This window comes from Protopterus annectens, chromosome 2.part2, assembly GCF_019279795.1.
Source record: "Protopterus annectens isolate FY-2018-M chromosome 2.part2, PAN1.0, whole genome shotgun sequence".
In the NCBI taxonomy this organism is placed as follows: Eukaryota; Metazoa; Chordata; order Ceratodontiformes; family Protopteridae; genus Protopterus; species Protopterus annectens.
Genome location: NC_056730.1, coordinates 292,704,067 through 292,727,616, shown reverse-complemented (window position 1 = coordinate 292,727,616; position 23,550 = coordinate 292,704,067). Strand labels below are relative to the sequence as shown.

General features: G+C 44.0%; 1 protein-coding gene across 1 annotated transcript in view; it reads right to left on the bottom strand.

The window, feature by feature from the left end:
- The window catches only part of CHD1 (chromodomain helicase DNA binding protein 1), a gene marked incomplete in the record, with an annotated part of 4,694,407 nt that overhangs the window by 4,147,608 nt on the left and 523,249 nt on the right, over positions 1 to 23,550 (bottom strand). The window contains 1 exon segment of the mRNA XM_044063873.1: positions 14,176 to 14,435. Within this exon segment, the coding sequence (XP_043919808.1) occupies positions 14,176 to 14,435 (260 nt within the window).

Below are 23,550 nucleotides of genomic sequence, written 5' to 3'. Positions count from 1 at the left end.
ACCCTTTAGTTCTGCTCAAATAATATCGTAACTGTCTGTGTATATCCAAAGTGTGCAAAATCTTCTCCCCTTTATTTTGGGGGTTTCATAAAACGTAGGCAAATGAATAGTTTGGTTTAAAGCCACACTAGAAACCACTTTAGGCATAAAGGAAGGGTTAGTACGCAAAGACACCCTATCCTTGTGGAAAATTAAGAAAGGCTCAACCGCCATAAGGGCCTGTAATTCAGAAACCCTTCTCGCAGATGTAATGGCCAAAAAAAAGCAGTCTTCCATGATAAATATTTCAACTCGGCAGTCGCTGCAGGCTCAAAAGGTTGTAGAGTGAGTTTCTCCAACACAAAATTGAGATCCCAAGCAGGAGTAGGAGCTCTACGTGGGGGTCTTATATTCTGTGCCCCTCTAAGGAATTGCTTAAACAAAGGATGAGAAAACAATGGTGGGTCACAGTCATAGTGAGCAGAAATTGCTGCAGCATGAACCTTTATAGAGGAGAAGGACAAACCTTTGTCCAATAACTCAGTAAGGTATTGAAGAGCAACACTTAAGTTAGGTTTAGAAACATCAAAGTCCTTTGCTGTACTCCAAATTAAAAATCTCCTCCATTTATCTGCGTAAACTTTCCTTGTACTAGGCCGTCTGGCCTCCAAAATAACATTCAAAACTTGTTGTAGAAGCTGAGACCCTCCAGGGTTTAAAACAGAATATGCCAGGCTGTTAGATGTAGAGAGTGAAGTTTGACATTGAGTAAATGACTGTTCTCCTGAGACAGCAGGTGTGGAATCAAGGTAAAGGCCATGGAGGCTCCCATACCAGACTTCTCAGTAATGGGTACCAGTGCTGTCGAGGCCAATCCAGAGCTATTAAAATCATGGTTGGCTTGTCCTGTCTGACCTTCAGGAGTACCTTTGGGAGGAGAGGCAGTGGTGGAAAGGCATACACGTGAAGATTGCTCCAATTGAATGAGAGAGCATCCACTTTCCAAGCTGTGGGATGAAACCTTTTCGTGCAAAACTTTGGCAGCTGGTAATTTAGTGGAGAAGCGAACAGATCTATGTCTGGAGTTCCCCATAACACTGTCAATTTTTGAAATACATGAGGATCCAATTTCCACTCGTGGGGATCCATAATTTGTCTGCTCAACACATCTGCTAAGGAGTTCTGTGCTCCTGGCAGAAACCTTGCCTGAAGATTTAGCTGCAAACTGAGAGCAGTCTCCCACAAAATCATTGCTTGTCTGCATAGAGGATATGAATGTGTCCCCCCTTGCTTGTTGATGTACCACATGACAGTTGTGTTGTCTGTTTGAATCAACACCTGCCCTGGAAGAAGTAAATCCTTGAAAGCTATCAATGCAAATTGGACTGCTAACATCTCCTTCAAGTTGATATGTAAATGTTGAAGTCTGGCAGGCCACGTGTCTTGTATCCATTTTCCATTTAGATGAGCTCCCCAAGCTTTGTCTGAGGCATCTGTCGTTAGAATCTGACTCGCCTCTGGTCGGGTCACAGAGAGTCCCTTGTTTAGGTGACATTCCTGAGCCCACCACAAAAATTCCTTTTGAATGCAAGGTATTATCTGAATGACAGTGTCCATATCTTGGCAGTGTTGGTCCATACATTTTGAGATACCATTGTAGCTTCCTCATATGCAGTTTGGCATTGGGAAGTACCAGAATACAAGATGCCATGAACCCCAAGGCTTGAAGGACTGTCCTTGCAGTCAGCCTGGACTGACGAGACAATTGATGGAAATAAAGAGAAAGATTCTTTTGTTTGTCCGGGGTTAAAAAGGCCATCTGGGATGCTGTATTCAGTCTCACACCCAGAAAGCACATGTCCTGAGAGGGTACTAGACTGGACTTTATTTCGTTCACAGAATACCCTAGGCATCTTAGCACTGCCATCACATACTGCAAATGATGAAGAAGTTCGTCCTTTCCTTGAGCCAGAATCAGGCAATCGTCCAAATAAGGATAGATTTGTATTCCTCTTAGCCTGAAGAAAGCTACCACTGGAGCCAGAACCTTGAACACTCTGGGCAGTAGATAAGCCAAAGGGCAATGCAGAGAACTGATAATGAAAAGTCCCAGCCAAACGCAGATACTTCCTGCAACTGGGCCTGATAGGAACATGAAGGTAAGCCTCCTTGAGATCCAGAGTCACCATCCAGTGATCTTTGCCCAGCAGAGGCAAAAGCTGTTGTAACGTCAACATTTTGAACTTGGGAATGTCCAGATATGTGTTGAGGATAGATAAGTCCAAAATGGGTCTCCACGTGTCCCTTTCTTTGGTACTAGAAACAGGCGAGAATAAAATCCTAGGCCCACTTCTGGCAGAGGGACCGGTTGTATAGCTCCTATTTGAAGTAGAAGAGAAATTTGGTTGTGAGCCTCTAGTCTTTGCTGAGGAGGAACATCTGGCATGCCTTTGAAAGGAGGCAAGGTATGGAAATAAAACTTGTAACCTCGGTGTATGATATCCAGTACCCATTTGTCTTGGGTAATTAAATCCAATTTTCCTTGAAAAGTGCCAACCTTCCTCCCAAAGGTGCTGCCAGGCAAGAGGGATCTGGCAGCTGAAAAGTAGGTCATTGGGCCTGTTTACGAAAGGACTGGCCCCTACCCTCACTCAAGATTGTGCAGGTGAACTCCCTGTTCTAGGTCTGAAGGAACTCTGAGCTCTGCCCCTACCACGTCTAGATCTACCCCTAGACTGAGAATCATAAGAAGGATACGCCCACCCCTTAGCAGGCCAATTCCTACTAAACTTTGGAGGCTGAACTTGCAAAAAATCCTTAACAGTCTGCATAGACTTAGCCTTGTCCTCCATTTTCTTCAAGACTGATTCCACAGGTGGACCAAACAACACTTCAGACTGCAAAGGAGCATCCAAAATCCTTGTTTTAACATGGTCAGAAAATTCTGATCCTTCAGCCAGGCGTGCCTGCGAAGAACTGAACCAGTGGCAGCCACCCTAGACGAGGCCTGCACAGCATCAAAACCACATTGCAAAGAATGCTTACCAACCTGCTCAGATACATGCACCAAATCTTGTAATTCTTTACACTCAATGCCTTCTGCCAGAGCATCCACCTTAGATTTCAATTGAGAAAGAAGAAAGTTTTGATATTTCAACATATGAAACTGGCAATTCAAAGCCCTCATTGCTAAGGTAGAAGAAGTATAGACCTTCTTTCCCCATCTATCCAAAGCTCTGGCCTCTTTATCTAGAGGAACCGGATTTTTTACAACAGAGGCCTTAACACCCTTGGGTCCCTGACTAATAGTTTCTGGGTCCGCCCTAGGACTCTTATAAAGATATTTATGAGCCTCAGGCACCCTGTAATACCTATCTGGCTTAACAGGCGCAGGAGGCAGAGAATCAGGATTAAGCGAAGCCTCTGAAAACACATCCTGCACAACATCCAGAACAGGCGGTATAGCTAAGGGCCTATGTTGAGGTAAAAGCAAAAATTCCCTAAGCCTTTTCCGAGAATCAGAGAAGTCTTGACCTTCCCACTTAAAATGCTCCCTCATAGAGTGAAGTGTCTCTGAAAAAGAAAAATCCTCTGGAGGAGAAGCAGAAGGAGTGGAATCTTCTGCATCAGAATCAGAATAAGGAGAGTACTCCTGCAAGTCTTCAGCCGAAGACTCTGAAACATCTGAAGCCTGTTCAAAACTTCCCAACTCTGGCTCCACCCTAGGCCTCTTATCAGGAGGGGGCAAAGAACCTCTAATCAGAGTAATCAAATCTTCTGCCATTTTAAGCATGTGCTTCTTAGGCACAGACCCTGCTGAACTAGGAGTGACACCAACAGAAGCTAAACCTGGCCTGCCCCTGGGAGAAGCCTTGGAAACAGAAGGAGAGGGCCTAACCACCCTGGGAAGGGAGGGGAGTACAGTAACCTGAGAAGCCCCTTCAGCCTGCCCTGCCTCAAGAGAGGCCACATCCTGCAAAATTAAAGTCTCCCCCTGAGACTCTAAAGTCGTCTCCGTCGGACCCACCGGTTCCACTGAAGCCTCTAAAGAACCGGCGTCCGGAACGGACGACTCATCTTGCCTGGGCTTAACTGTTTTGTCTTTGCGCTTCTTGGAAGCGGGCCGGAGAATCCGGCGGCATATTATAATTGCACCGCTTACAAGACCAGCCTAGCACAATCTAACCTTCGCAATAGTGCGCTTATTGAACCTAGCACAAAAGCGACACCCAACTACGTCGTGCTCAGGCCCCAAACAAGGAATGCACAAAGAATGATAATCCCTATGCGGTATCTGTTTCCCACAAGAAATACAATTATTCACTTTTTCTGACATCCGGTACTACACTGAGGCAAGAAAAAAAACAAAATAATCCCCAACGGGGTACTTAGCCAACTTGGATTCAGTCTGAAACTCCGAACTCGAAAAATTTCAGAACGCCGAACGGCACTTGCAACGCTGCTTCTGCATCGGACCATGCGGCAAAAAAGACTGAGGATATGACGTCGGTCATGCGCTTTTGTACCCTGACGTCCTGATGTCAGTTTTAAGCGCCTTGACCGACGTCAGCCTAATACTTTGGTATTCGGGCCGACCGAGGACAGCGGACTACCCATATGTAAGGACTGCAGCAATGTGAGATGAAGAACATCCAGGCATCTCTTAAATGTTCCACAACTTGTTATGAGTCATAGGTCTGTTATTTATAAATGTCAAGGTAAAGTACAGTTGTGTACACTTATCATAAATGTAGATGTTAGAATCTATTCACTGTTGCAGTCATCACATTTGGATTATCCCTGCCAGGGTAGCCTTCAGTCGGCCGGAATACCAGAGGCTTAGTATTTCTGTGTCGGTTGCTGTCGCTCCAGGACTGACTTCAGGTCGTCAGTGATATAAAATCAGGCAGCCGAAGCCATTACATCAGTTTTTCTTGCCCTGTCAGGAGCCCCCAATAGGGAGCTAGGTTATGGTGGAAGAACACCACCAGTAGAAAGTAAATACCAAAAAATTCCTTGTAAGGAGAGAGAGAGAGAGAGACAGAGAAGACAAATAGGATGGAGGGAGGGAAACCAGGACTGCAACAGTGAATACACTCTAACATCTACATTTATGTTAAGTGTACACAACTGTACTATGTTCTTCGTGTTTCACTGTTGCAGTCATCACATTTGGGTTGATTCCCAAAGCTGAAGAAAATGATGGAGGCAGTCAAGAAGACTGGGGGCTGGCTAGGATGCCCTGCAAGAATGTGGTGGAAAAACCTGCCCTGGACTTGGAGAAGATAGGCAAGTGGTAATGTTTGGTGAAGGTATGAACAAATGTCCATGTTGCAGCCTCCAGAATGTCCCTGGTGGGGACCCCTCTGAGGAAAGGTGCAGAGGTGGAGACTGCTCTGGTGGAATGTGTCCTGACCCCCTTGGGAGGAGGTTTCCCATGCTGTTTGTAGCAGAAAGTACAGTTGTGTACACTTACCATAAATGTAGATGTTGAGTGTATTCACCGTTGCAGTCATTACATTTGCGTAATCTGCTTGCAGGTTGCCCTCAGTCGGCCTGACTAACAAAGTCTTGGGTCCTGCGTCGGTTGCTGTCTCTTCTTCCATGACATCTGCCGACGCCATTACATCAGTTTTTCTTGCCCCAGATGTCAGGTGCCCCCTTAATGGGGAGCAAACAAACATAAAGGTATACCTCCAACAAAAAGCCAATACACCAAAAAGGCTTTTAAGCATAGTAAAGGAAAATAAAGGTACAGCTAGAAGAAAATACGGGGCTGGAGAGAGGGTAACCAGGACTGAAACAGTGAATACACTCGAACATCTACATTTATGGTAAGTGCACACAACTGTACTATGTTCTTTGTGTTGCACTGTTGCAGTCATTACATTTGGGTAGATTCCCAAAGCTATGGTTGGGAGGAGGAGTTTATATAGCATTAGGGCCAGCTATAAGGCCCTGCAAGACAGCAGTGGCAAAGCCAGCTCAGGATTTAGAGAAAATTGGCAAATGATAATGGTTGGTGAAAGTATGTACAAAACTCCAGGTAGCAGCTTCTAGGATGTCCCTGGTAGGGACACCTCTGAGAAAGGCTGCAGAAGTAGATGCAGCCCTGCTGGAGTGAGATCTGATCCCCTGGGGGATAGGTTTTCCATGGTGCTAATAGCAGAAATGAATGCAATGGCTTCTCCATTTAGAAATGGTTTGTTTTGAAATAGCCTTCCCCTCTGCCCCTGCAGCAAATGCCACCAGCAGTTGTTCAGATTTTCTGCGAGGTTTAGTCCTGTAAAAGTAGAATTTAAGTCATCTGTGCACATCCAAAGAATGCAGAATCCGTTCCCCTTTGTTCTGTGGATTTGGAAAGAAGGTTGGCAAATGAATGGATTGATTAAGAGCCACACTGGATACCACCTTGGGCATGAAGGATGGATTGGTCCTGAATGACACCGTGTCCGCATGAAAGATAATGAAAGGCTCCACTGCCATAAGGGCCTGTAATTCAGATATCCTTCTAGCTGAAGTGATTGCTAAAAGGAAAGCTGTTTTCCAAGAAAGAAATGTTTAAGTCTGCAGTAGCAGCTGGCTCTAAAGAAGGTAGAGTAAGTTTTTCCAATACAAAGTTAAGATCCCAAGGCAGGGGTTGGAGCTTTTGGCCCCTCTGAGGTACTGCTTGAGCAGAGGATGAGAGAAGAGGGGAGGTTCTGTGTTATAATCAGCTGAAATGGCTGAGGTGTGGCTTTTAATGGAGGAAAAAGACAGGCCCTTATGAAGCATCTCAGTTAAGTATTGCAAAATCTGAGGTAAACTGGGTGCTGCTGTGCTCATCCCTTGAGATTGGTTCCAGGCACAGAATCTTTTCCATTTTTCAGCATAAGATTTTATAGTACTAGGTCTCCTAGCCTCTAAGATGACATCCAAAACAGGTTTGCTGAGGGATAAGGGTGAATTTAAATGATTAGCCAGGCTGCAAGGTTCAATGCTGGAAGCTGAGGGTGTAGAATTTGGTTCTCCTGCTGAGACAGCAGGGAAGGGGTCTGAGGCAGGTGCCATGGAGATAACTGTGACACACTGCGCAGGAGGGGGCATCAGTGTTGGCGTGGCCAGTCTGGAGCAATCAAGATCATGCTTGGTTTGTCCTGCTTGACTTTTAGTAGAACTTTGGAGAACAGAGGCAGCGGGGGGAAGGCATAGACGGGATAGGTTTTTCCAGCTGAAGGACAGACCATCCACTTTCCAGGCTTGTTTGTGGGGAGTACTTGTGTAAAACTTGTCCAACTGGTAGTTCTGGGGGGAGGCAAATAGATGTCTGGGTTCCCCCATTCGCTTGTCAACATGTTAAAAATACTTGGTTCCAGTTTCCACTCGTATGGGTCCATGAGGTTTCTGCTTAGTCCACATGCCAGTGTATTTAATTTTCCTGGCAGGAATTGAGCTTGTAGGTGCACTTGGTAGCTCAAGGCTGTGTTCCACAATGCCATGGCTAGTCTGCAGAGAAGGTAGGAATGTGTATCCTCCTGCTTATGTACCACATAACCGTGGTGTTGCCCGTCTTTACCATTAGTTGTCCTAGAAGAATGTAGTCCTTGAAGGCTGTCAGAGCATTCTATATAGCTAACATTTCTTTTTGATTTGAAATGTAGGTGCATTTGACTTGGGTTCTATTTGCCCTGAATGCACTTCCCTGCCAGGTGAGCCCCCCATGCATAGTCTGATGCATCTGTTAGGGTTTGGGCGGCAGGGGATAGTGTGAATGGTAGACCCTTGTTTTGGTGGCAGGCCTCTGCCCACCAGAGGAACTCTAGGCATAGGCAAGGCATGATAGGAATTCATTGTTTGCAGGCTGTGAGAATGGTGACTCCATAGGCATTTTAGATACTACTGTAGTTTCCTCATATGCAGTCTTGCATATGGAATTAGAAGATTGCAGGAGGCCATGAACCCCAAGGCGTGCAGTACTTGTCTTGCAGATAGCAGGGTTTTTCTGGCCACTTGTTTGAAATAGGTTACCAAATGAATTTGCTTGTCTGGCGTGAGGTAAGCCATCTGGGAAGTTGTATTCAAGCTTGCTCCCAGGAATGTAATTTGTTGACAGGGTACCAGTTGTGATTTCTTTTCATTTATGGTGTACCCCAAACAAGTTAGAACCCTTTTTACAAACGCCAGATGATTTAAAAGTATGCCCTGGCTTTCTGCCTGAATTAGACAATTGTCAAGGTATGGGTACATTTCAATACTTCTTTGCCTGCAAAATGCAATAACTGGAGCCAGGCACTTTGTGAATACCCTGGGCGCAGTAGACAAGCCAAAGGGCAGTGCAGAGAACTGATAATGCGTGCAGCCTTTGAAGCGTAGGTATCTTCTGTAATATTCCCCGATTGGGATGTGCAGGTATGCTTCTTTTAAATCTAGTGTTGCCAACCAGGCATCTTTGCCTAGCATAGGTAGTAATTGGTGAAGAGTCAGCATCTTGAATTTTGGAATCTCTAGAAAGGTGTTTAGAGTAGACAGGTCCAGGATTGGATGCCATGATTTGTCTTTTCTGGGTACCAGAAAGTCTGGAGTAGAAACCTTGTCCCTTTTCCTCTTCTGGTACCAGTTGAATAGCCCCCATGCTTAAGAGGGAAAGTACTTGTTTTTGAGCCTCTGCCCACTGATTTGGGGGTAGGTCTGGCAACCCATTTGGAGTTGGCAACATGTGGAAATGAAATCTGTATCCCTGGGACACTATATTTAAAACCAGTTTGTCCTGGGTTATGAGTTTCCAGTTCTTTGCATGAAGAGCAATCTTTCCCCCCAAAGGGGTGGTCAAAAGATAAGTGCTTGGAAATTTTTAAAGGAAGTCATTGAGACTCTTTACCATAGGGGGGTGTCTTATTTCCAGATTTGGAAGTGGAGGCCCCCCACTGCTTAGTTCTGAGAGTCCCCTGGGACTGAAACCAGGGTTTTTTTGCTGCATCTGGGCTTGGCTTGAGAAGACCTGGAAGGGACTGGAAAGGACCAATTTTTAGTAGGCCAGTGCCTACTAAATCTAGGAGGTTGCACTTGTAAAACATATTTAACAGTTTGCATAGATTTTGCTTTATCTTCCATCTTTTTAAGAACTTCTTCAGCCTTGTTGCCAAACAGGTGGTCCTGATTTAAAGGAGCATCCAACAATTTAGCTTTAAAATGATCAGGCAAAGATTGCTCCTTAAGCCAAGCATGCCTTCTAAGCACAGACCCAGTAACAGCAGCCCTGCAAGAGGCCTCTAAAGAATCAAAACCACATTGCAAAGTATCTTTTCCAACTTGTTCAGCAGAAGTCCTGTAAATCTTTATTTTCCACACAGTCAGGAATTAACAATTTTCTGTTTAAGCAGTCCAATTACATGTTGCTGACATTTTAACATATGAAATTGGCAGTTTAAAGCTGTGATTGCCAAGGTTGCAGAAGTATAAACCTTTTTACCCCATCTATCCAACTCCCTGGAGTCTCCATCAGAAGGGGTAGGATTTTTAGCAGTAGAAGCCTTAATGCCCTCGGGCCCCTGAGAAATAGTCTCTGGATCTGCAACAGGATTTTTGAAAAGGAACTTGTGAGACTCAGGAACTCTGTAGTATCTGTCAGGTTTACTAGGAGCAGGAGGGCAGGGAATCAGGGGCCAAACTGGATTCCGAGACAACATCATCAACAATGTCTAGTACAGGAGGTATAGCCAAAGGCCTATGCTGAGGTACAATAAGGAAATCCCTAAGCCTCTTTTTTAAATCAGAAAATTCCTGGCTTTCCCAGTGAAAATGCTCCCTTAAAGTATGTAAAGTTTCCCCAAAAGAAAAATCCTGAGGAGGGGAAGAAGGGGGATTAAAATCCTCTGCATCAGAATCTTCATAAGTAGGTATGGACAAATCCAGGTCATCAGAAGAGTCAGGAGAAACAGAATCCTGATCAGAAGATTCATAATCAAGCTCAGCCCCAGGCCTCTTGGGGGGGGTTGACTACCCCTGATTAGATTTGTTAGATCTTCAGCCATTTTTATCATTTGTTTTTTAGGCATAGGGGCCTGAGCATGTGGCCTGGGCTTTGTTTTTTTAGACATGGATCGAGATTTAGGCCTTAGTAATGAAGGAGGTGTCGATTTAATATGCAAGTCAAAAGGCCTGAATACACCCTCAGAAGCTGGTGCCTGCACAGCGGCTCCAGACCCATTCAAGGTAGAGACATCCGCGGGTTCCATAGTTGAAGTATCTCGTAGCATACCGGACTCCGAATGGGTCTCAGTAGAGGTCTGCGAATCAGAAGTAGCGGGTATCAGGGGCTGCAAAAGTGCCTGAGTACCAGCGAACTGGCAACTGGCTTAGAAGCGTCGGCAGTTTTGGACCTCGGTGGCCTGTCTCTGTCTTTATCTTTGCATTTTTTCGGGATCCTGCTAGTCAGATGGCTAACAGACGACATTTCTGGATAATTAAACAGAGAACCGAAATATTTAGAGGCAAAAATATACAGACGACGGATAGTACACTTATTAAATAAAGCAGAAAACCAACAGCAAGGTACGTCGTGGTCAGGGCCTATACAAGGAATACAGTACGAATGAAAATCTTTATGAGGTATTCGCTTTCCACAAGTAATGCAATTATTAACTTTTACTGACATCGGAAAGGAGCAAGAAAAAGTTTCCCCAACGGGGTACTTAGCTTTAAGTTTAAGACTTCGGTTCTGAAACTCGAAAACGAAAATTTCAGGAGTCAGCCGATCGGCACTTGCGAACTGCTTCTGCTTCGGGCACCGCACGGCAAGAAAGGCTGATGTAATGGCGTCAGCTGCATGTTTTATACCCCTGACTGGACGTCATGGAAGAAGGGACAGCAACCGATGCAGGATCCAAGACTTTGTTAATCAGGCTGACTGAGGGCAACTTGCAAGCAGATTACCCAAATGTAATGACTGCAACAGTGAAACACGAAGAACATATGGATGCAGTGTGCTATCCATTTGGAAATCGTTTGTTTGGATATGGCCTTGTCCTCTGCTTCTGCAGCGAAGCTGACTAGCAATTGATCAGTTTTCTAAAAGATTTAGTCCCGTCTAGGTAGAATCTGAGCTGTCTGTGCACATCTAGAGAGTGCAGAATCCTTTCCCCCTTGTTTTGTGGGTTAGGAGAAAAGGTGGGCAAATTAATGGATTGGTTGAGAGCCACACTGGACACCACTTTTGGCATGAAGGATGAGTTAGTCCTGAGGGAGACCCTGTCAGCATGGAAAATGATGAAGGACTCTACAGCCATAAGTGCTTGTAGCTCTGATACTCTTCTAGCTGAAGCGATGGCCAGAAGCAAGGCTGTCTTCCAAGAGAGAAATTTTAACTCTGCTGAAGCTGCAGTACAGGGGGGGGGGGGAGGCAAGGTGAGCTTTTCCAAAACAAAATTTAGGTCCCAAGCAGGGGTAGGAGCTTTTCTGCGTGGCCTCAAGTTGTTAGCCCCTCTTAGGAATTGTTTGATGAGAGGGTGTGAGAAAAGAGGCGGCTCTGTGCTGAAATGAGCAGAGAAGGCAGAGGCATGAATTTTAACAGAAGAGAAGAGAAGGATAGACCCCTCTGTAGTAGGTCTGCCAGGTAATCCAGGATGAGAAGTAGGGAGGGCTGTGCCGTTCCAGCTCCCTTAGCCTGGATCCAAGTGCAAAACCTTTTCCACTTGAAAGCATAAGACTTTCTAGTGCTGGGGCGTCTGGCCTCACGTATAACATCTAGGACTTGTTTGCTTAGACTGGCAGCTTGAGGAGAGGTCAGGGAATAACGCAGGCTGCCAGATTGAGGGTCTGCAATTGGGGATGCATGAATTCTCCATTCCAGTTTAATGCTCTAATAGCAAGAGTAGCAGAGGTGTAGACTTTTTTACCCCATCTGTCTAATGCTCAGGAATCCCTATCTGAGGGGATGGGATTCTTAGCTGAAGTTGCTTTGCTTCCTTTAGGTCCTTGAGAGATGACCTTGGGGTCACCAGTAGGATTTTTGAAAAGAAATTTGTGACAGTCAGGGACTCTATAGTACCTATCGGGTTTCCTGGAAGCAGGAGGGAGGGTGTCAGGAGTCGGACTGGATTCCATAAAAACATCATCCACAACATCCAGAACAGGAGGAATGGCCAGAGGTCTGTGCTGTGGTAGATATAAAAATTCCCCAAGTCTTTTTTAACTGAGGATAGTCCTGACATTCCCATTGGAAATGTTCCCTTAAAGTATGTAGGGTTTCCCCAAAGGAAAAGTCCTCGGGTGGACAGGCTGAAGGAATGGATTCCTCTGCATCAGAATCCCCATAAGCAGAGAGGGGTTGCATATCTTCATATTCAGATGCATGAGTCATCCGACTCCTGTTCAGATAAAACTACTGGGGACAAGTCTCTTTCTTTTGGAAGGGGTAGCCTGGCTTCCCCTGATAAGCATTATAAGGTGTTCCGCCATTTTAAGCATTTGAGACTGAGGCAAGGAAGCAAGTGCCTGAGCTTGGGTAGTCGTTTTTTTGGGTGTGGTTCATACCCTGGGCCTTAGAAACTCAGTTTTCAAAAGAACTGTAAACACGAAAGAAGTCAGTCTGTGTTGAGTATCGGTAGTGCGAAGTACTTCCTCAGAAGCCTGTGAGTGCTCAGCGGCTCCGAACCCATCCAAGGTAGAGACATCCACAGGATACTTAGTGGAAGAGTCTCGCGGCATACCGGACTCTGAAAGGGTCTCGGTAATGGGCCTGTGAATCCACAGAAGCTGGCATCAGGGGCTGCGAAAGTGTCTCACTGAGGACTGGAGAACTGACTACTAGCTTAATGGAAGTGTCGTCAGCAGTCTTGGACCTGTGCGGTCTGTCTCTGTCTTTATCCTTACGTTTTTTCGGAAGATCTGTTGTCCGATGGCTACCAAAGCCATATTGGAATTTGAGGACTGAAAGCGAAATTATCTAGCTACAATAAGGGCCCGACGATGTATAGTTATGGCGTTGAACAAAGCACAAAAGCAACAGCGGGCCTAAACAAGTGACGCAGTAAGAATGAAAGTCTCGGTGTGGTATTTGCTTTCCACAGGCGAGACAATTATTACATTTTTCTGACATCAGTTAGAGCAAAAAAAAAGGATTCCCAACGGGGTTACTTAGCTTTAGAAGACTTCAACTTCAATTCGGAAATGAAAAACTCAGGTAGCAGCCGACCGGTACTCGTGCGGTTCTTCTTCGGGCTCCTTGGCAAGCAAGACTGATGTAATGGCATCAGCTGCCTGATTTTATACCACTGATGACCTCACGTCAGTCCTGGAGCGACAGCAACCGACGCAGAAATACTAAGCCTCTGATATTTGGGCCGACTGAGGGCTATCCTGGCAGGGATAACCCAAATGTGATAACTGCAACAGTGAAACACAAAGAACATCTACTTGAACTCAGTATGTCTCAGAACAATTCTCAAACATCTGCTCAGAGATGACACAACAGGCTGTTCATCAGCCTTCCAAGACTGCAGAACTGTGCCCTCCCCAGTCGCACATTTATACAAGGCTGTGCTACCAGTACTGCTTGTAACACAAGGTGACCGTTATTTTACTGAAGTCCAACTCTTCATCCCTTACCAAACATCTGCCATACTTAAGTTAGAAAATCAGACTGGCAACTTTTAACCATCCACTTACTTCTAAAACAGTAGACAGACTGCCGGGTCAACAAGCAAACTGACGCTAGAAAAAATGATGTTTACCTACATGACTTTCTGCAAAACCCACAAACTGCATGTCAATTATGTCTACAAACCTGGAAAACCACAAAATTTAAATGTGTATTGCTGGGGAAATGAGTCAGTCACTTCTAATTAAACCAACATAACTTTTCCTTCAATAAAATGGAGAGAGAAAGCAGAAGGATGGTAATCAATGAGAAGGGTAACAAACAACGAAGAGGAAAAAAATACTTTTCTGAAAGAAGTCATCTTAAAAGGGAAGATGAGGCAGTTAAGAAAGACTTCCAGCAACCAGATACTATGTTAAATTAATGTACAATACAAATGTCTTACTCAAGATAGAACTGGGGTAAAGAGCACCAAACAGCAACAGAAAATACAGTTAAAATGTATCACCTGTTCCATGCCGAGAGTCTCCTTATTACATCTAAATAATTTTCATGGAGCTGGAACAGATCCTGACTACTTGTGCAAAGCAAAAGCTAATTTAGGACTTGGTTCAACTTACCTCCTTTTCTTCCAATTCGACTATCCATGACTCTCTCTAAAGTTTCAAATTCATCTTCCTCAGGCTGCGGAACATCCTCACCACAGACTTCCAGCAAGTCATCAGAATCAGTCTTCATTTCTTCATCTTCTTTATAACTAACATTCACCGTTGCCTGCCGACGAGCTCCCTTTTTATCATAATCATCATCATCCTCCTCCTCCGATGAAGATGAAGCGCATTCCTTTTTCTGACCCTTCTTGCTGCTCTTTCCCTTAATCCTAAGCAGAAACAGAGATGCAAATAACCAAATACAGCAGTTGTATACAATAAGCATGCAATAAAAACTAAACTGATCTTAACGTAATGAAAAACTTATGTTTCAGAGCAGCCTTGAAGAAAACACATGCACAATGAAGGCATTTTATTTCTGAAAGGAAACCTGTACGTGGAGCCAAGTACACTCACTAGCAGAAGTTTTAAGTGTTAATTATACTTTTTGGGTGACTCTGTTTTAAGCAAAGACAATCTTGTGTCACATCCAGTACAGACCATTAGCAACCACTTGCTCATCTCTTTCGCAATACTTTTATCATCTGCAGTACAATGACACAGCCCTCAGTTTTGTTTGTTCAATAATAATAATAGCTTACAATATGAAGAGAAAATATAATGAAAAGACCAGCTCTGATTACTCTACTAAAAATCAATGAACTTATTTAAAAGAATTTTGGAACCTATGAAATGCATGTTTTTACTTAATCTTGAAGCAAACATTTATGCACTAAAATTTTGTTTTGCTGTTAAAAACATCACTAGGAAGAAATAACTATTTGATGGTTAACTGTATAGTTAGACTTGCAAAGTGCAGGCAAGCATTTGCAGAAATTAAATTCTAGTTCAAAAGATGCAGCTTATTAAATATAAGAGAACCAGATCACACTGACAGCACACACCAGACTCTACAAACCTAAGCTAAAACCTTTGCGCTTACTATTACACAACACATAACAAACACTTCTTTATTCTTAGCATATCCACCACTGGACATCAATCAACTGAATGCATAAGTGAAGTTAAGTAAATCTTTATCTGCACTTTTTTTCAAATAATACACGATTTAAATTAATTTGTTTGTGTTGCATTGAGCAATATCTAGCTGGAAGTTGTGATTCTGTTTTTTCAGTAGGTCCCGCCCACTCTCCTTGTTTTTTGTTTTGGTGTTAATCTTGGTGGCTTTGAAACTGCCCGCCCCTCTTGTAAATTTGCACTTGGATACTCCTCCTGGGCCCATCTCATTTGCTCACTCAAAAAAAAAAAAAAAAAAAAATTTATCTGCTTTTACTGTATTTGTGTTTCTTCCTACTTTATTTTGCTTTTGCGTCATCTTAAAAGTACTCAATTGTACTTATTACTGCTTGGTGTAACTCATTCTAAGCCTTTTAGTTTAAGCACTTGGGCTTCAGACCAGTTGTTTTACATTAAGAAGGTTTGTGGTCTGCACTGTAGTGGCAGAACAGGTAGCTTACATCCTTCTAAGTTGGGAACTGCTGATTGAGGGCTCAGTGTCTGTTATTCTAAAAGTGTATTAATTCTGGTTTTAGCACTTGGGCTTCAGGCCAGTTATTTTACATTAAGAGGGTTCGTGGTCTGCACTCTTGTGGGAGGAGAGGCTGGACTCTGCCCTTCTGAGCTGGGAATTTCTGGTTAAAGGCTTATAGTGCCTGCATATTTGAACTGCTTCTTACTGAAATTGGTACACCTTGTCTGCTGTAGCATAGACTAGATCCAGGCCTGCTGAATCTAGCTTTGTTTGTATAACTTGAGCACTAATCCAGGCATTCTTTAAAGTATTCAATTGTATTTATTACTGCTTGGTAGTAACTTGATTAAAATGTAGCTATCATTCTAAGTCTTTTGGATTAAGCACTTGGGCTTCAGACCAGTTGTTTACAATAGGAAGGTTTGTGGCCTGCACTGTGGTGGCAGGACAGGTAACTTGCATCCTTCTAAGTTGGGAACTGCTGATTGAGGGCTCAGTGTCTGTTATTCTAAAAGTGTATTAGTTCTGGTTTAAGCACTTGGGCTTCAGGCCAGTTATTTTACATTAAGAATGTTCGTGGTCTGCACTCTTGTGGGAGGAGAGGCTAGACTCTGCCCTTCTGAGCTTAGAATTTCTGGTTAAAGGCTTACAGTGCCTGCATATTTGAACTGTTTCTTAATGAAATTGGTACACCTTGTTTGCTGTAGCATAGACTAGATCCAGGCCTGCTGAAACTAGCTTTGTTTGTATGCTTGTTGTTTGTTTGCTTATTTCCCTGAAACACTAATTCCACCTAAAACGCAGCTTTTCTGCGCTTCTGTGGATCCCTAGTGATATCTGCATTTCTTACTGTACTTATCTCCTTGTTTCACTTGAAAAAAAGTTACTGTTTGTCATTTTTGCATTTAAGTTACCTGTAACACAGTCGCAGGCTACACACTCAAGTGCGCTAGCCTCCTCTGTGTATTTAAAGTAATTTAAGCTCTGCATTTCTGTTTCTAAAAAAAAAAAAAACAAAAAAAATTCCTTGTTTTCCCGCCTTTCTGAACTAGTCTAGTCCAGTGTTCAGGCTTTGCTGAATCCAGGACTGAGGTACAGGTTCCTGTGTTTCCCATATCATACTTGGATAGTTGGGTGGCTTCCTTGTTCACTGTGAGAGAGGGAACTCTGAGCAGCCTATCTGCCCCTGTAGGAGTGGTCCCAGCCCAGCAACTTGTAGCTCATTCGCCATTTTTGGCTAATTTCTATCCTTTTTTATCTCCCTGGTATAAAAACCGCTTAGCTCGGTTTTGCACTTGTATACAGCTCAGCAGACTCCTCGTGGTGCCCTGGAGGGTCCTACAAGAGGCCGAGAGACAAGAGAGAGACTTTGGACTTAAGTATTGTTTTTGCTTGTCATTTCCCTGAAACACTAATTCCACCTAAAACGCGGCTTTTCAGCGCTTCTGTGGATCCCTAGTGATATCTGCATTGCTTACTGTACTTATTTCTTTGTTGCACTTGAAAAAAAGTTACTGTTTGTCATTTTAGCATTTAAGTTACCGGTAACACAGTCGCAGGCTACACACTCAAGTGCGCTAGCCTCCTCTGTGTATTTAAAGTAACTTAAGCTCTGCATTTTCTGTTTCTGAAAAACAAAAACAAAAAAAAAATTCCTTGTTTTTCCGCCTTTCTGAACTAGTCTAGTCCAGTTTTCAGGCTTTGCTGAATCCAGGACTGTGGTAAAGGTTCCTGTGTTGCCCATATCATACTTGGATAATTAAGTGGCTTTCTTGTTCACTGTGAGAGAGGGAACTCTGAGCAGCCTATCTGTTCCTGTAGGAGTGGTCCCAGCCCAGCAACTTGTAGATCATTGGCCATTTTGGGCTAATTTCTATCCATTTTGATCTCCCTGGTATAAAAACTGCTTAGCGTGGTTTTGCACAGGTTTGCGCAGTGCTGTTTAGCTGCGGTTAAACTATTCCAGGCTCCACGAAGTCTGCACTTCAGTTTTTCCCTTGAAACTTGAAAAACTTCAACCCAGAACTAGAAATAAGGCAATTTAAGACCGGCACTTACTAAAACTAGCACTAGCTTACAGCTTGCACTTCAGCCCTATACTCAGGAAGTATAAGGCTCTTTACTCATCCAATCAGCAATACAGTCCCAACCATCTATTCAGGCATGTTCAAGGGACAGCTTCATGTGTGCTCTCCGGTCCAGCTGGTGAATCTGGGCATCCTGAAGCAATGTTACAATTGCCTCATGTACACAGACACCCCCTTCCTCCTCCCAACCAACACAAACATATGTGAGAGATGCAGCTACACAGCCAAACTGGAGGCTAAGCTCTCTCAACCCACGACTGGATCAACCAGTCACAAGGAGAAGGGCAACACTAGCACCACATTACTAGACTCACATAGACCAGCCATAGCTGCACCAGAAAACAACTCTCAGAAACACGCAAAAACATACTCGGAGGCTCTAAATAAGAACCTGCCTAAACAAGAGACCTCCTAAGCATACACCCAAGCAACCCAGAAACCAGGTAACACATACATCACAACGTCAGTGTGCCAAGCAAAAACAGCCCCTAAGGCTAAATAACACACCTAACACACTAGTAATCGGTGATTCTATCATCAGGCACACAGATGTCCCACTCACTAGACTGAACAAGGAGAAGGTTACCATAAGCTGCCTGTCGGGTGCCAGAATCCGCCACATAACACATGCACTCAGGTCACTCCACAACAAGTACAAATATTACTCTGTCACTGTACATGTTGGCATAAATGACCTGAGACGTACCTCCCTGGACTACATGAAAAGAGACATGGAAGAGCTCTCTGACCATGTAGCCCAGGCTGGTATAACTCTGAGTAGCATCCTGCCCTCACCCAAAATGATGCCAGCATATGAAGAAAAAATGATCAGTTTCAACAATTGGTTAAACTACTGGCGTCATTCAAAGGGAATCCAGTACTTGTCAGCCTGGGATGACATGCTTGACAAGCCACATTGCTTCACCAGAAACGGCTTGCACCTGTCGCCCCTGGGCTTTCGAATACTGGCCAAGACTCTTGCCGCCCCAATACTGCCTTTTTTAGGCAAGGCTCAAAAGACAAACCCGCCTCCATAAACAACAATAATAAACAAAAACTGAGGGTAATGCTGCTCAACGCCAGAAGTCTAAACCTCAAAATGCATGCACTCAAGGCTCTCCTTAGTATGGAAGAAATCAACGTATGTGCAGTGACAGAAACCTGGTTCAAGACTCCAGAGAGCACCCCAGCACTACCAGGCTATAACTCCTACCATACCTTTAGGTCCCAAAACCAGGACCGGAACAAAAAAGGAGGGGGTGTGTCCACATTCATCAAGAACACCCACACCTCCAGGTTAACAGCACAGCACGTGGAATTTGAGACCATCCAAGTGCAATTAACAGCGGGTAAATTGACTGTTCAATTTATAGCTTGCTACAGATCTCCCACCTTGTCTCAGGACCCTCACGCAGCATTCCTGAGAATATTAGAAAGTATGAAGATTCTACCCAACACCAACACCATGCTACTGGGTGACTTCAACTATCCAAACATTGACTGGGAAAACTACACAAGCTCAAACGCCCTAGCCCAATGATTCCTTGAGTTTATAAACTCAAACGCCCTTGAACAGCTGGTCACCACTCCCACAAGAGCTGACAACATACTGGACCTGGTCATCACCAACATAGGGAACCTATGTTCCACACCTGAGGTAAACTCGTCATTGGTAAGATCAGATCACAAACTAATCACACTGGACATCCACATCCCGACCCCCCCCCCCCCCAGTCAAGGAAATCAAGGTAAAAAAACTTCTCTAAAGCCAACTTCACACTCCTCAAGACCGAGGTGGGAAGTTTCAATGCTCCCAATCAAATGGAAAATGATGACCCAACGGCAGAATCCTTTACAAGTGCATTCTATGAACAGTAACCATACACTCGCAAACAACAAATGTAAACGCTCAGTAACCTGGGTCAATGAAGGCCGTCTTCCACATAAATCCACCACTACCAAGGAGCTTCCAACAACTGTTCTTTTATTATACACAAAACCACAGATTTAGCGCTTTCATCTCCAAACCTGGAGACCTCATCAGAATCAATTCCAAAAGCACATTTCCTGTTCTTATATACTCATACACCCAAATATGTGTTGCAACAACTATGTACAAGTTTGAAATGTTTTTACCCTGTCTAAAGATATTTACTGATTGTTTAAACTGCCAGCCACTTCATTGTTCATTGTTTCATTGTTTTATTGATTAATTACTTAATTTTTCAATTTTTTAATTTGTGAATCAATTGTCTTGAGTATATAAGAACAGGAAATGTGCTTTTGGAATTGATTCTGATGAGGTCTCCAGGTTTGGAGATGAAAGCGCTAAATCTGTGGTTTTGTGTATAATAAAAGAACAGTTGTTGGAAGCTCCTTGGTAGTGGTGGATTTATGTGGAAGACAGCCTTCATTGACCCAGGTTACTGAGCGTTTGCATTCTATGAACACCTTCAAGAATGCATGGACCGAGCCATCCCAAGTAAAACCAAGACCAACTCCTCAAAAAAGAGAAAGCCAGTCTGGTGGACCCCGGCCATAAATAAACTTTACAACAGGAGGAAGAAACTCCTGCAAGATAGAACAAAATCCCAAAATAAGAAGGCAGCTCTGATTAACATCAGTAAAAACCTGAGCTCCCTCATTAAATCATCCAAGGCCAACTTCGAAAGAAAAATAGCCAATGACTCTAAGGATAACCACAAGGCCTTCTTTAACTATGTCAAGAGTCTAGGGGCAAACTCTCAGATATGCTCAGAGCTAGTGCATAATGGCCATAAATACACTGAATCAACGGACATTGCCAATATCCTGGCTGACAAGTTCAGTGCAAACTTCACCCCCCCTCTCCACCAAAGGGGCTAGCACCCATCCCAAAAGAATGTGGTGCTCCAGATATCTCAGACACAAGTAAAGACAGCCCTTGCAAAGGCCAAAAACACAGCATCAATGGGACCAGATGCTATCCCAGGTTGTGTCTTACACGAGCTTCAAAATGAACTAACCCCCCCCATCTCAAATCAATATTCAAACTCAGCCTCTCTACAGGCTATGCACCCAAAGAACGGCATACAGCAACAGTCGTACCACTCCACAAAGGTGGTGCCACAACTGACCCTGGAAACTATCGCCCTAAAAGCTAGCTTGGTCTGCAAAGCCATGGAACGCATCATCATGGAGCTCATTAACAGGGACATTGGGAACCTCCAGACACTGGACCCCACCCAGTTCGGCTTTGTTAAAAGCAGATCTTGCCTCCTGAACTTGGTCGACTTCTTTGAAACAGTCACCAAGGCCATAGATGAAGGGAAGGTGGTCCACACAGCATATATGGACCTCGCTAAGGTGTTCGACACCATCCCGTACTCTGGAATCATAGACAAACTCATCAGCTTAAATATCAACCCCCATGTCAAGAGATGGGTTGCCAATTGGCTCTCAGACCGAACCCACATGGTAAGAGTGGCAGGCGCCATGTCTGACTCTAAACCAGTCACATGCCGAGTCCCACAGGGCTCAGTCCTGGGACCCCTCCTGTCTGGTATATATTTCTCCGAAGTACAGGCAAAGGCGGAGGGACTGTGGCTAACCAAGTTCGTAGATGACTGTAAATTGGGTGCAATAATTGACTCTCCAGCTGACACAGACATCCCGCAAAAGGGTCTCACAGAGACAAACACCTGGTGTCAAAGTCACGGCCTCAAGCTAAATGCCGAAAAATGCATAGTAATCCCATTTGGGAAAAACAAAGTACCTACAAACTACCACATAGATGGGAATCCACTAAGTACAGAAGAAGTAATTAGGGACCTGGGCACCCAAGTAGATAGCATGCTCTCCTTTGATAACCACATAGCCAAAACAGTCAGGAAATCCTTCTATGTGGCACACCTTATCACAAAGGGTTTCTCATCCAGATCCAAGGAGGTGATTGTGCCCCTTTACTCCTCACTCATTAGGCCCATAATAGAGTACAATGCCCCATTTGGGATGTACCTCACTAGACACCTGCAACAACTAGAAAGACCACAAAAGTACCTCACCAAGAGGATTAAGGGCCTTAAACAATTACCCTATGAAGCACGACTAAAAAAGCTCCAGCTCTTCTCAGTCGCTTACCGTCTGCTCAGAGGTGACCTATGCCTGACCTATAGGGCCATGTCAAACCCTGAACTAATGGACATGCTTCACCTCAAAAAAACTAGATCCCTCAGAACCACTCGTTCTAGCGACTTGAACCTATGTACAACAATAAACAGGACATGCTGGAGGGATAGATTCCTGTCCCAGCGACTCCCCTCACTCTGGAATAGAATCCCAATCCATATTCGACAGAGCTCCTCTATGACCCTCTTCAAGAGAAATCTTGATGAGTGGATGGGTAATCTTAAGTTCTACCCTGGGATCACTTCAGGAGCCCTGTTAACAGAGGCCCAGGTTACTAATCTAAGGGGGAGGCGAAAGCCATCACTCTGTGGCTAGGCTTATAAATGCCCATGGGCAGATAGCCTAGTACTTACCTATGAACCTATGAACTTGCAAAAGTACAGCTGTGCAAGCAAATGTACAATAAAAGTAGATGTTCCAATAGATCACTGTTGCAGTAGACTAAGCTATATGGGATGCATCCTGCCAAGGACCTGACATCCTACCAACTTCTAAAGCTTTAGGCCATCTTCCACCCACATGTGCAATTATTAGAGCTCAAGGACAAGTCAGTATAAAAACAAACAGATGTACGGGTGCCAATAATCAGAGCTTTTGTGCCTCAGAACAAAGCAGAGCTAGAGCTCTGACAGCAAAACACTTACTAGGAGAAAATGGGACGATCAGGATCCCTACCCTTGCTACAACAAATCAAACAATGGTGGGTGTTTGAATGGCAACAGTTAAGTATCCAAATATCTACAGTTATGGTAAGTTTACTTACTCAAGTGTACTATGTTCACCATTAGATCACTGCTGCAGTAGCCTAAGCTATATGGGACTGACAATGCAGCTTAAAACAAAAGGGAGTAAAAAGAAGGAGTCTCTAGCAGCCCTTACATAGGAACACACTAGGCAAGTGATCACAGGGACCATACGATACCTAAGCCATATACACCTTTAAGCATACAAACTTAAACATTTTTGCCACCCTATTCAAGCACTTAATAGTGCTAACTTTCTAAATTGAGCAGTGTTGTACATAATCCTGGTGTACATTTACGACTACCCATCAAGACTAGCCTTTAAAGGTACCCAAAGTAGAACTACTTTTGACCTGAAGTGGTAACTTTTTACACTTAGGAACCTATCCCTCCAGAGTGTCTTGCACATTTACTGGTGTAGATTTAAGTCTTCAGTGTGAGTGTTTGTACAGACACTGATTTTATAAAAGAATAGGTAGTCAAACAGGACTGGGTATTTCTTAGCCCGAAAAGTGAGACAGGTTTCCCCTCAGCAACCTGTAAGCTGTGCAAATCTACTGGGGATATTTTAAGGATTTAACACCTTTAATTTTTTTGTTAGAAATCTTTGGAATCTTTCAAGTTCAGTGATATGCTTGCATTTGTATATATCAAAGGGGACACTCTATTCAAGGATGGGTCTGACAAGGGAAGAGTACAGTGGTAAGAAGATTTCTTTGGATCTTGAAGACATTCCCTTGGAAATTAACTCAGCCAGACAGAAGGATTTCCTGACTACTGTGAAAATTTGATAACTGAATGAGAGAGAAGAGTTACCTACGCAAATACCTCTGGGCCAGACTGCAGAAACATGATC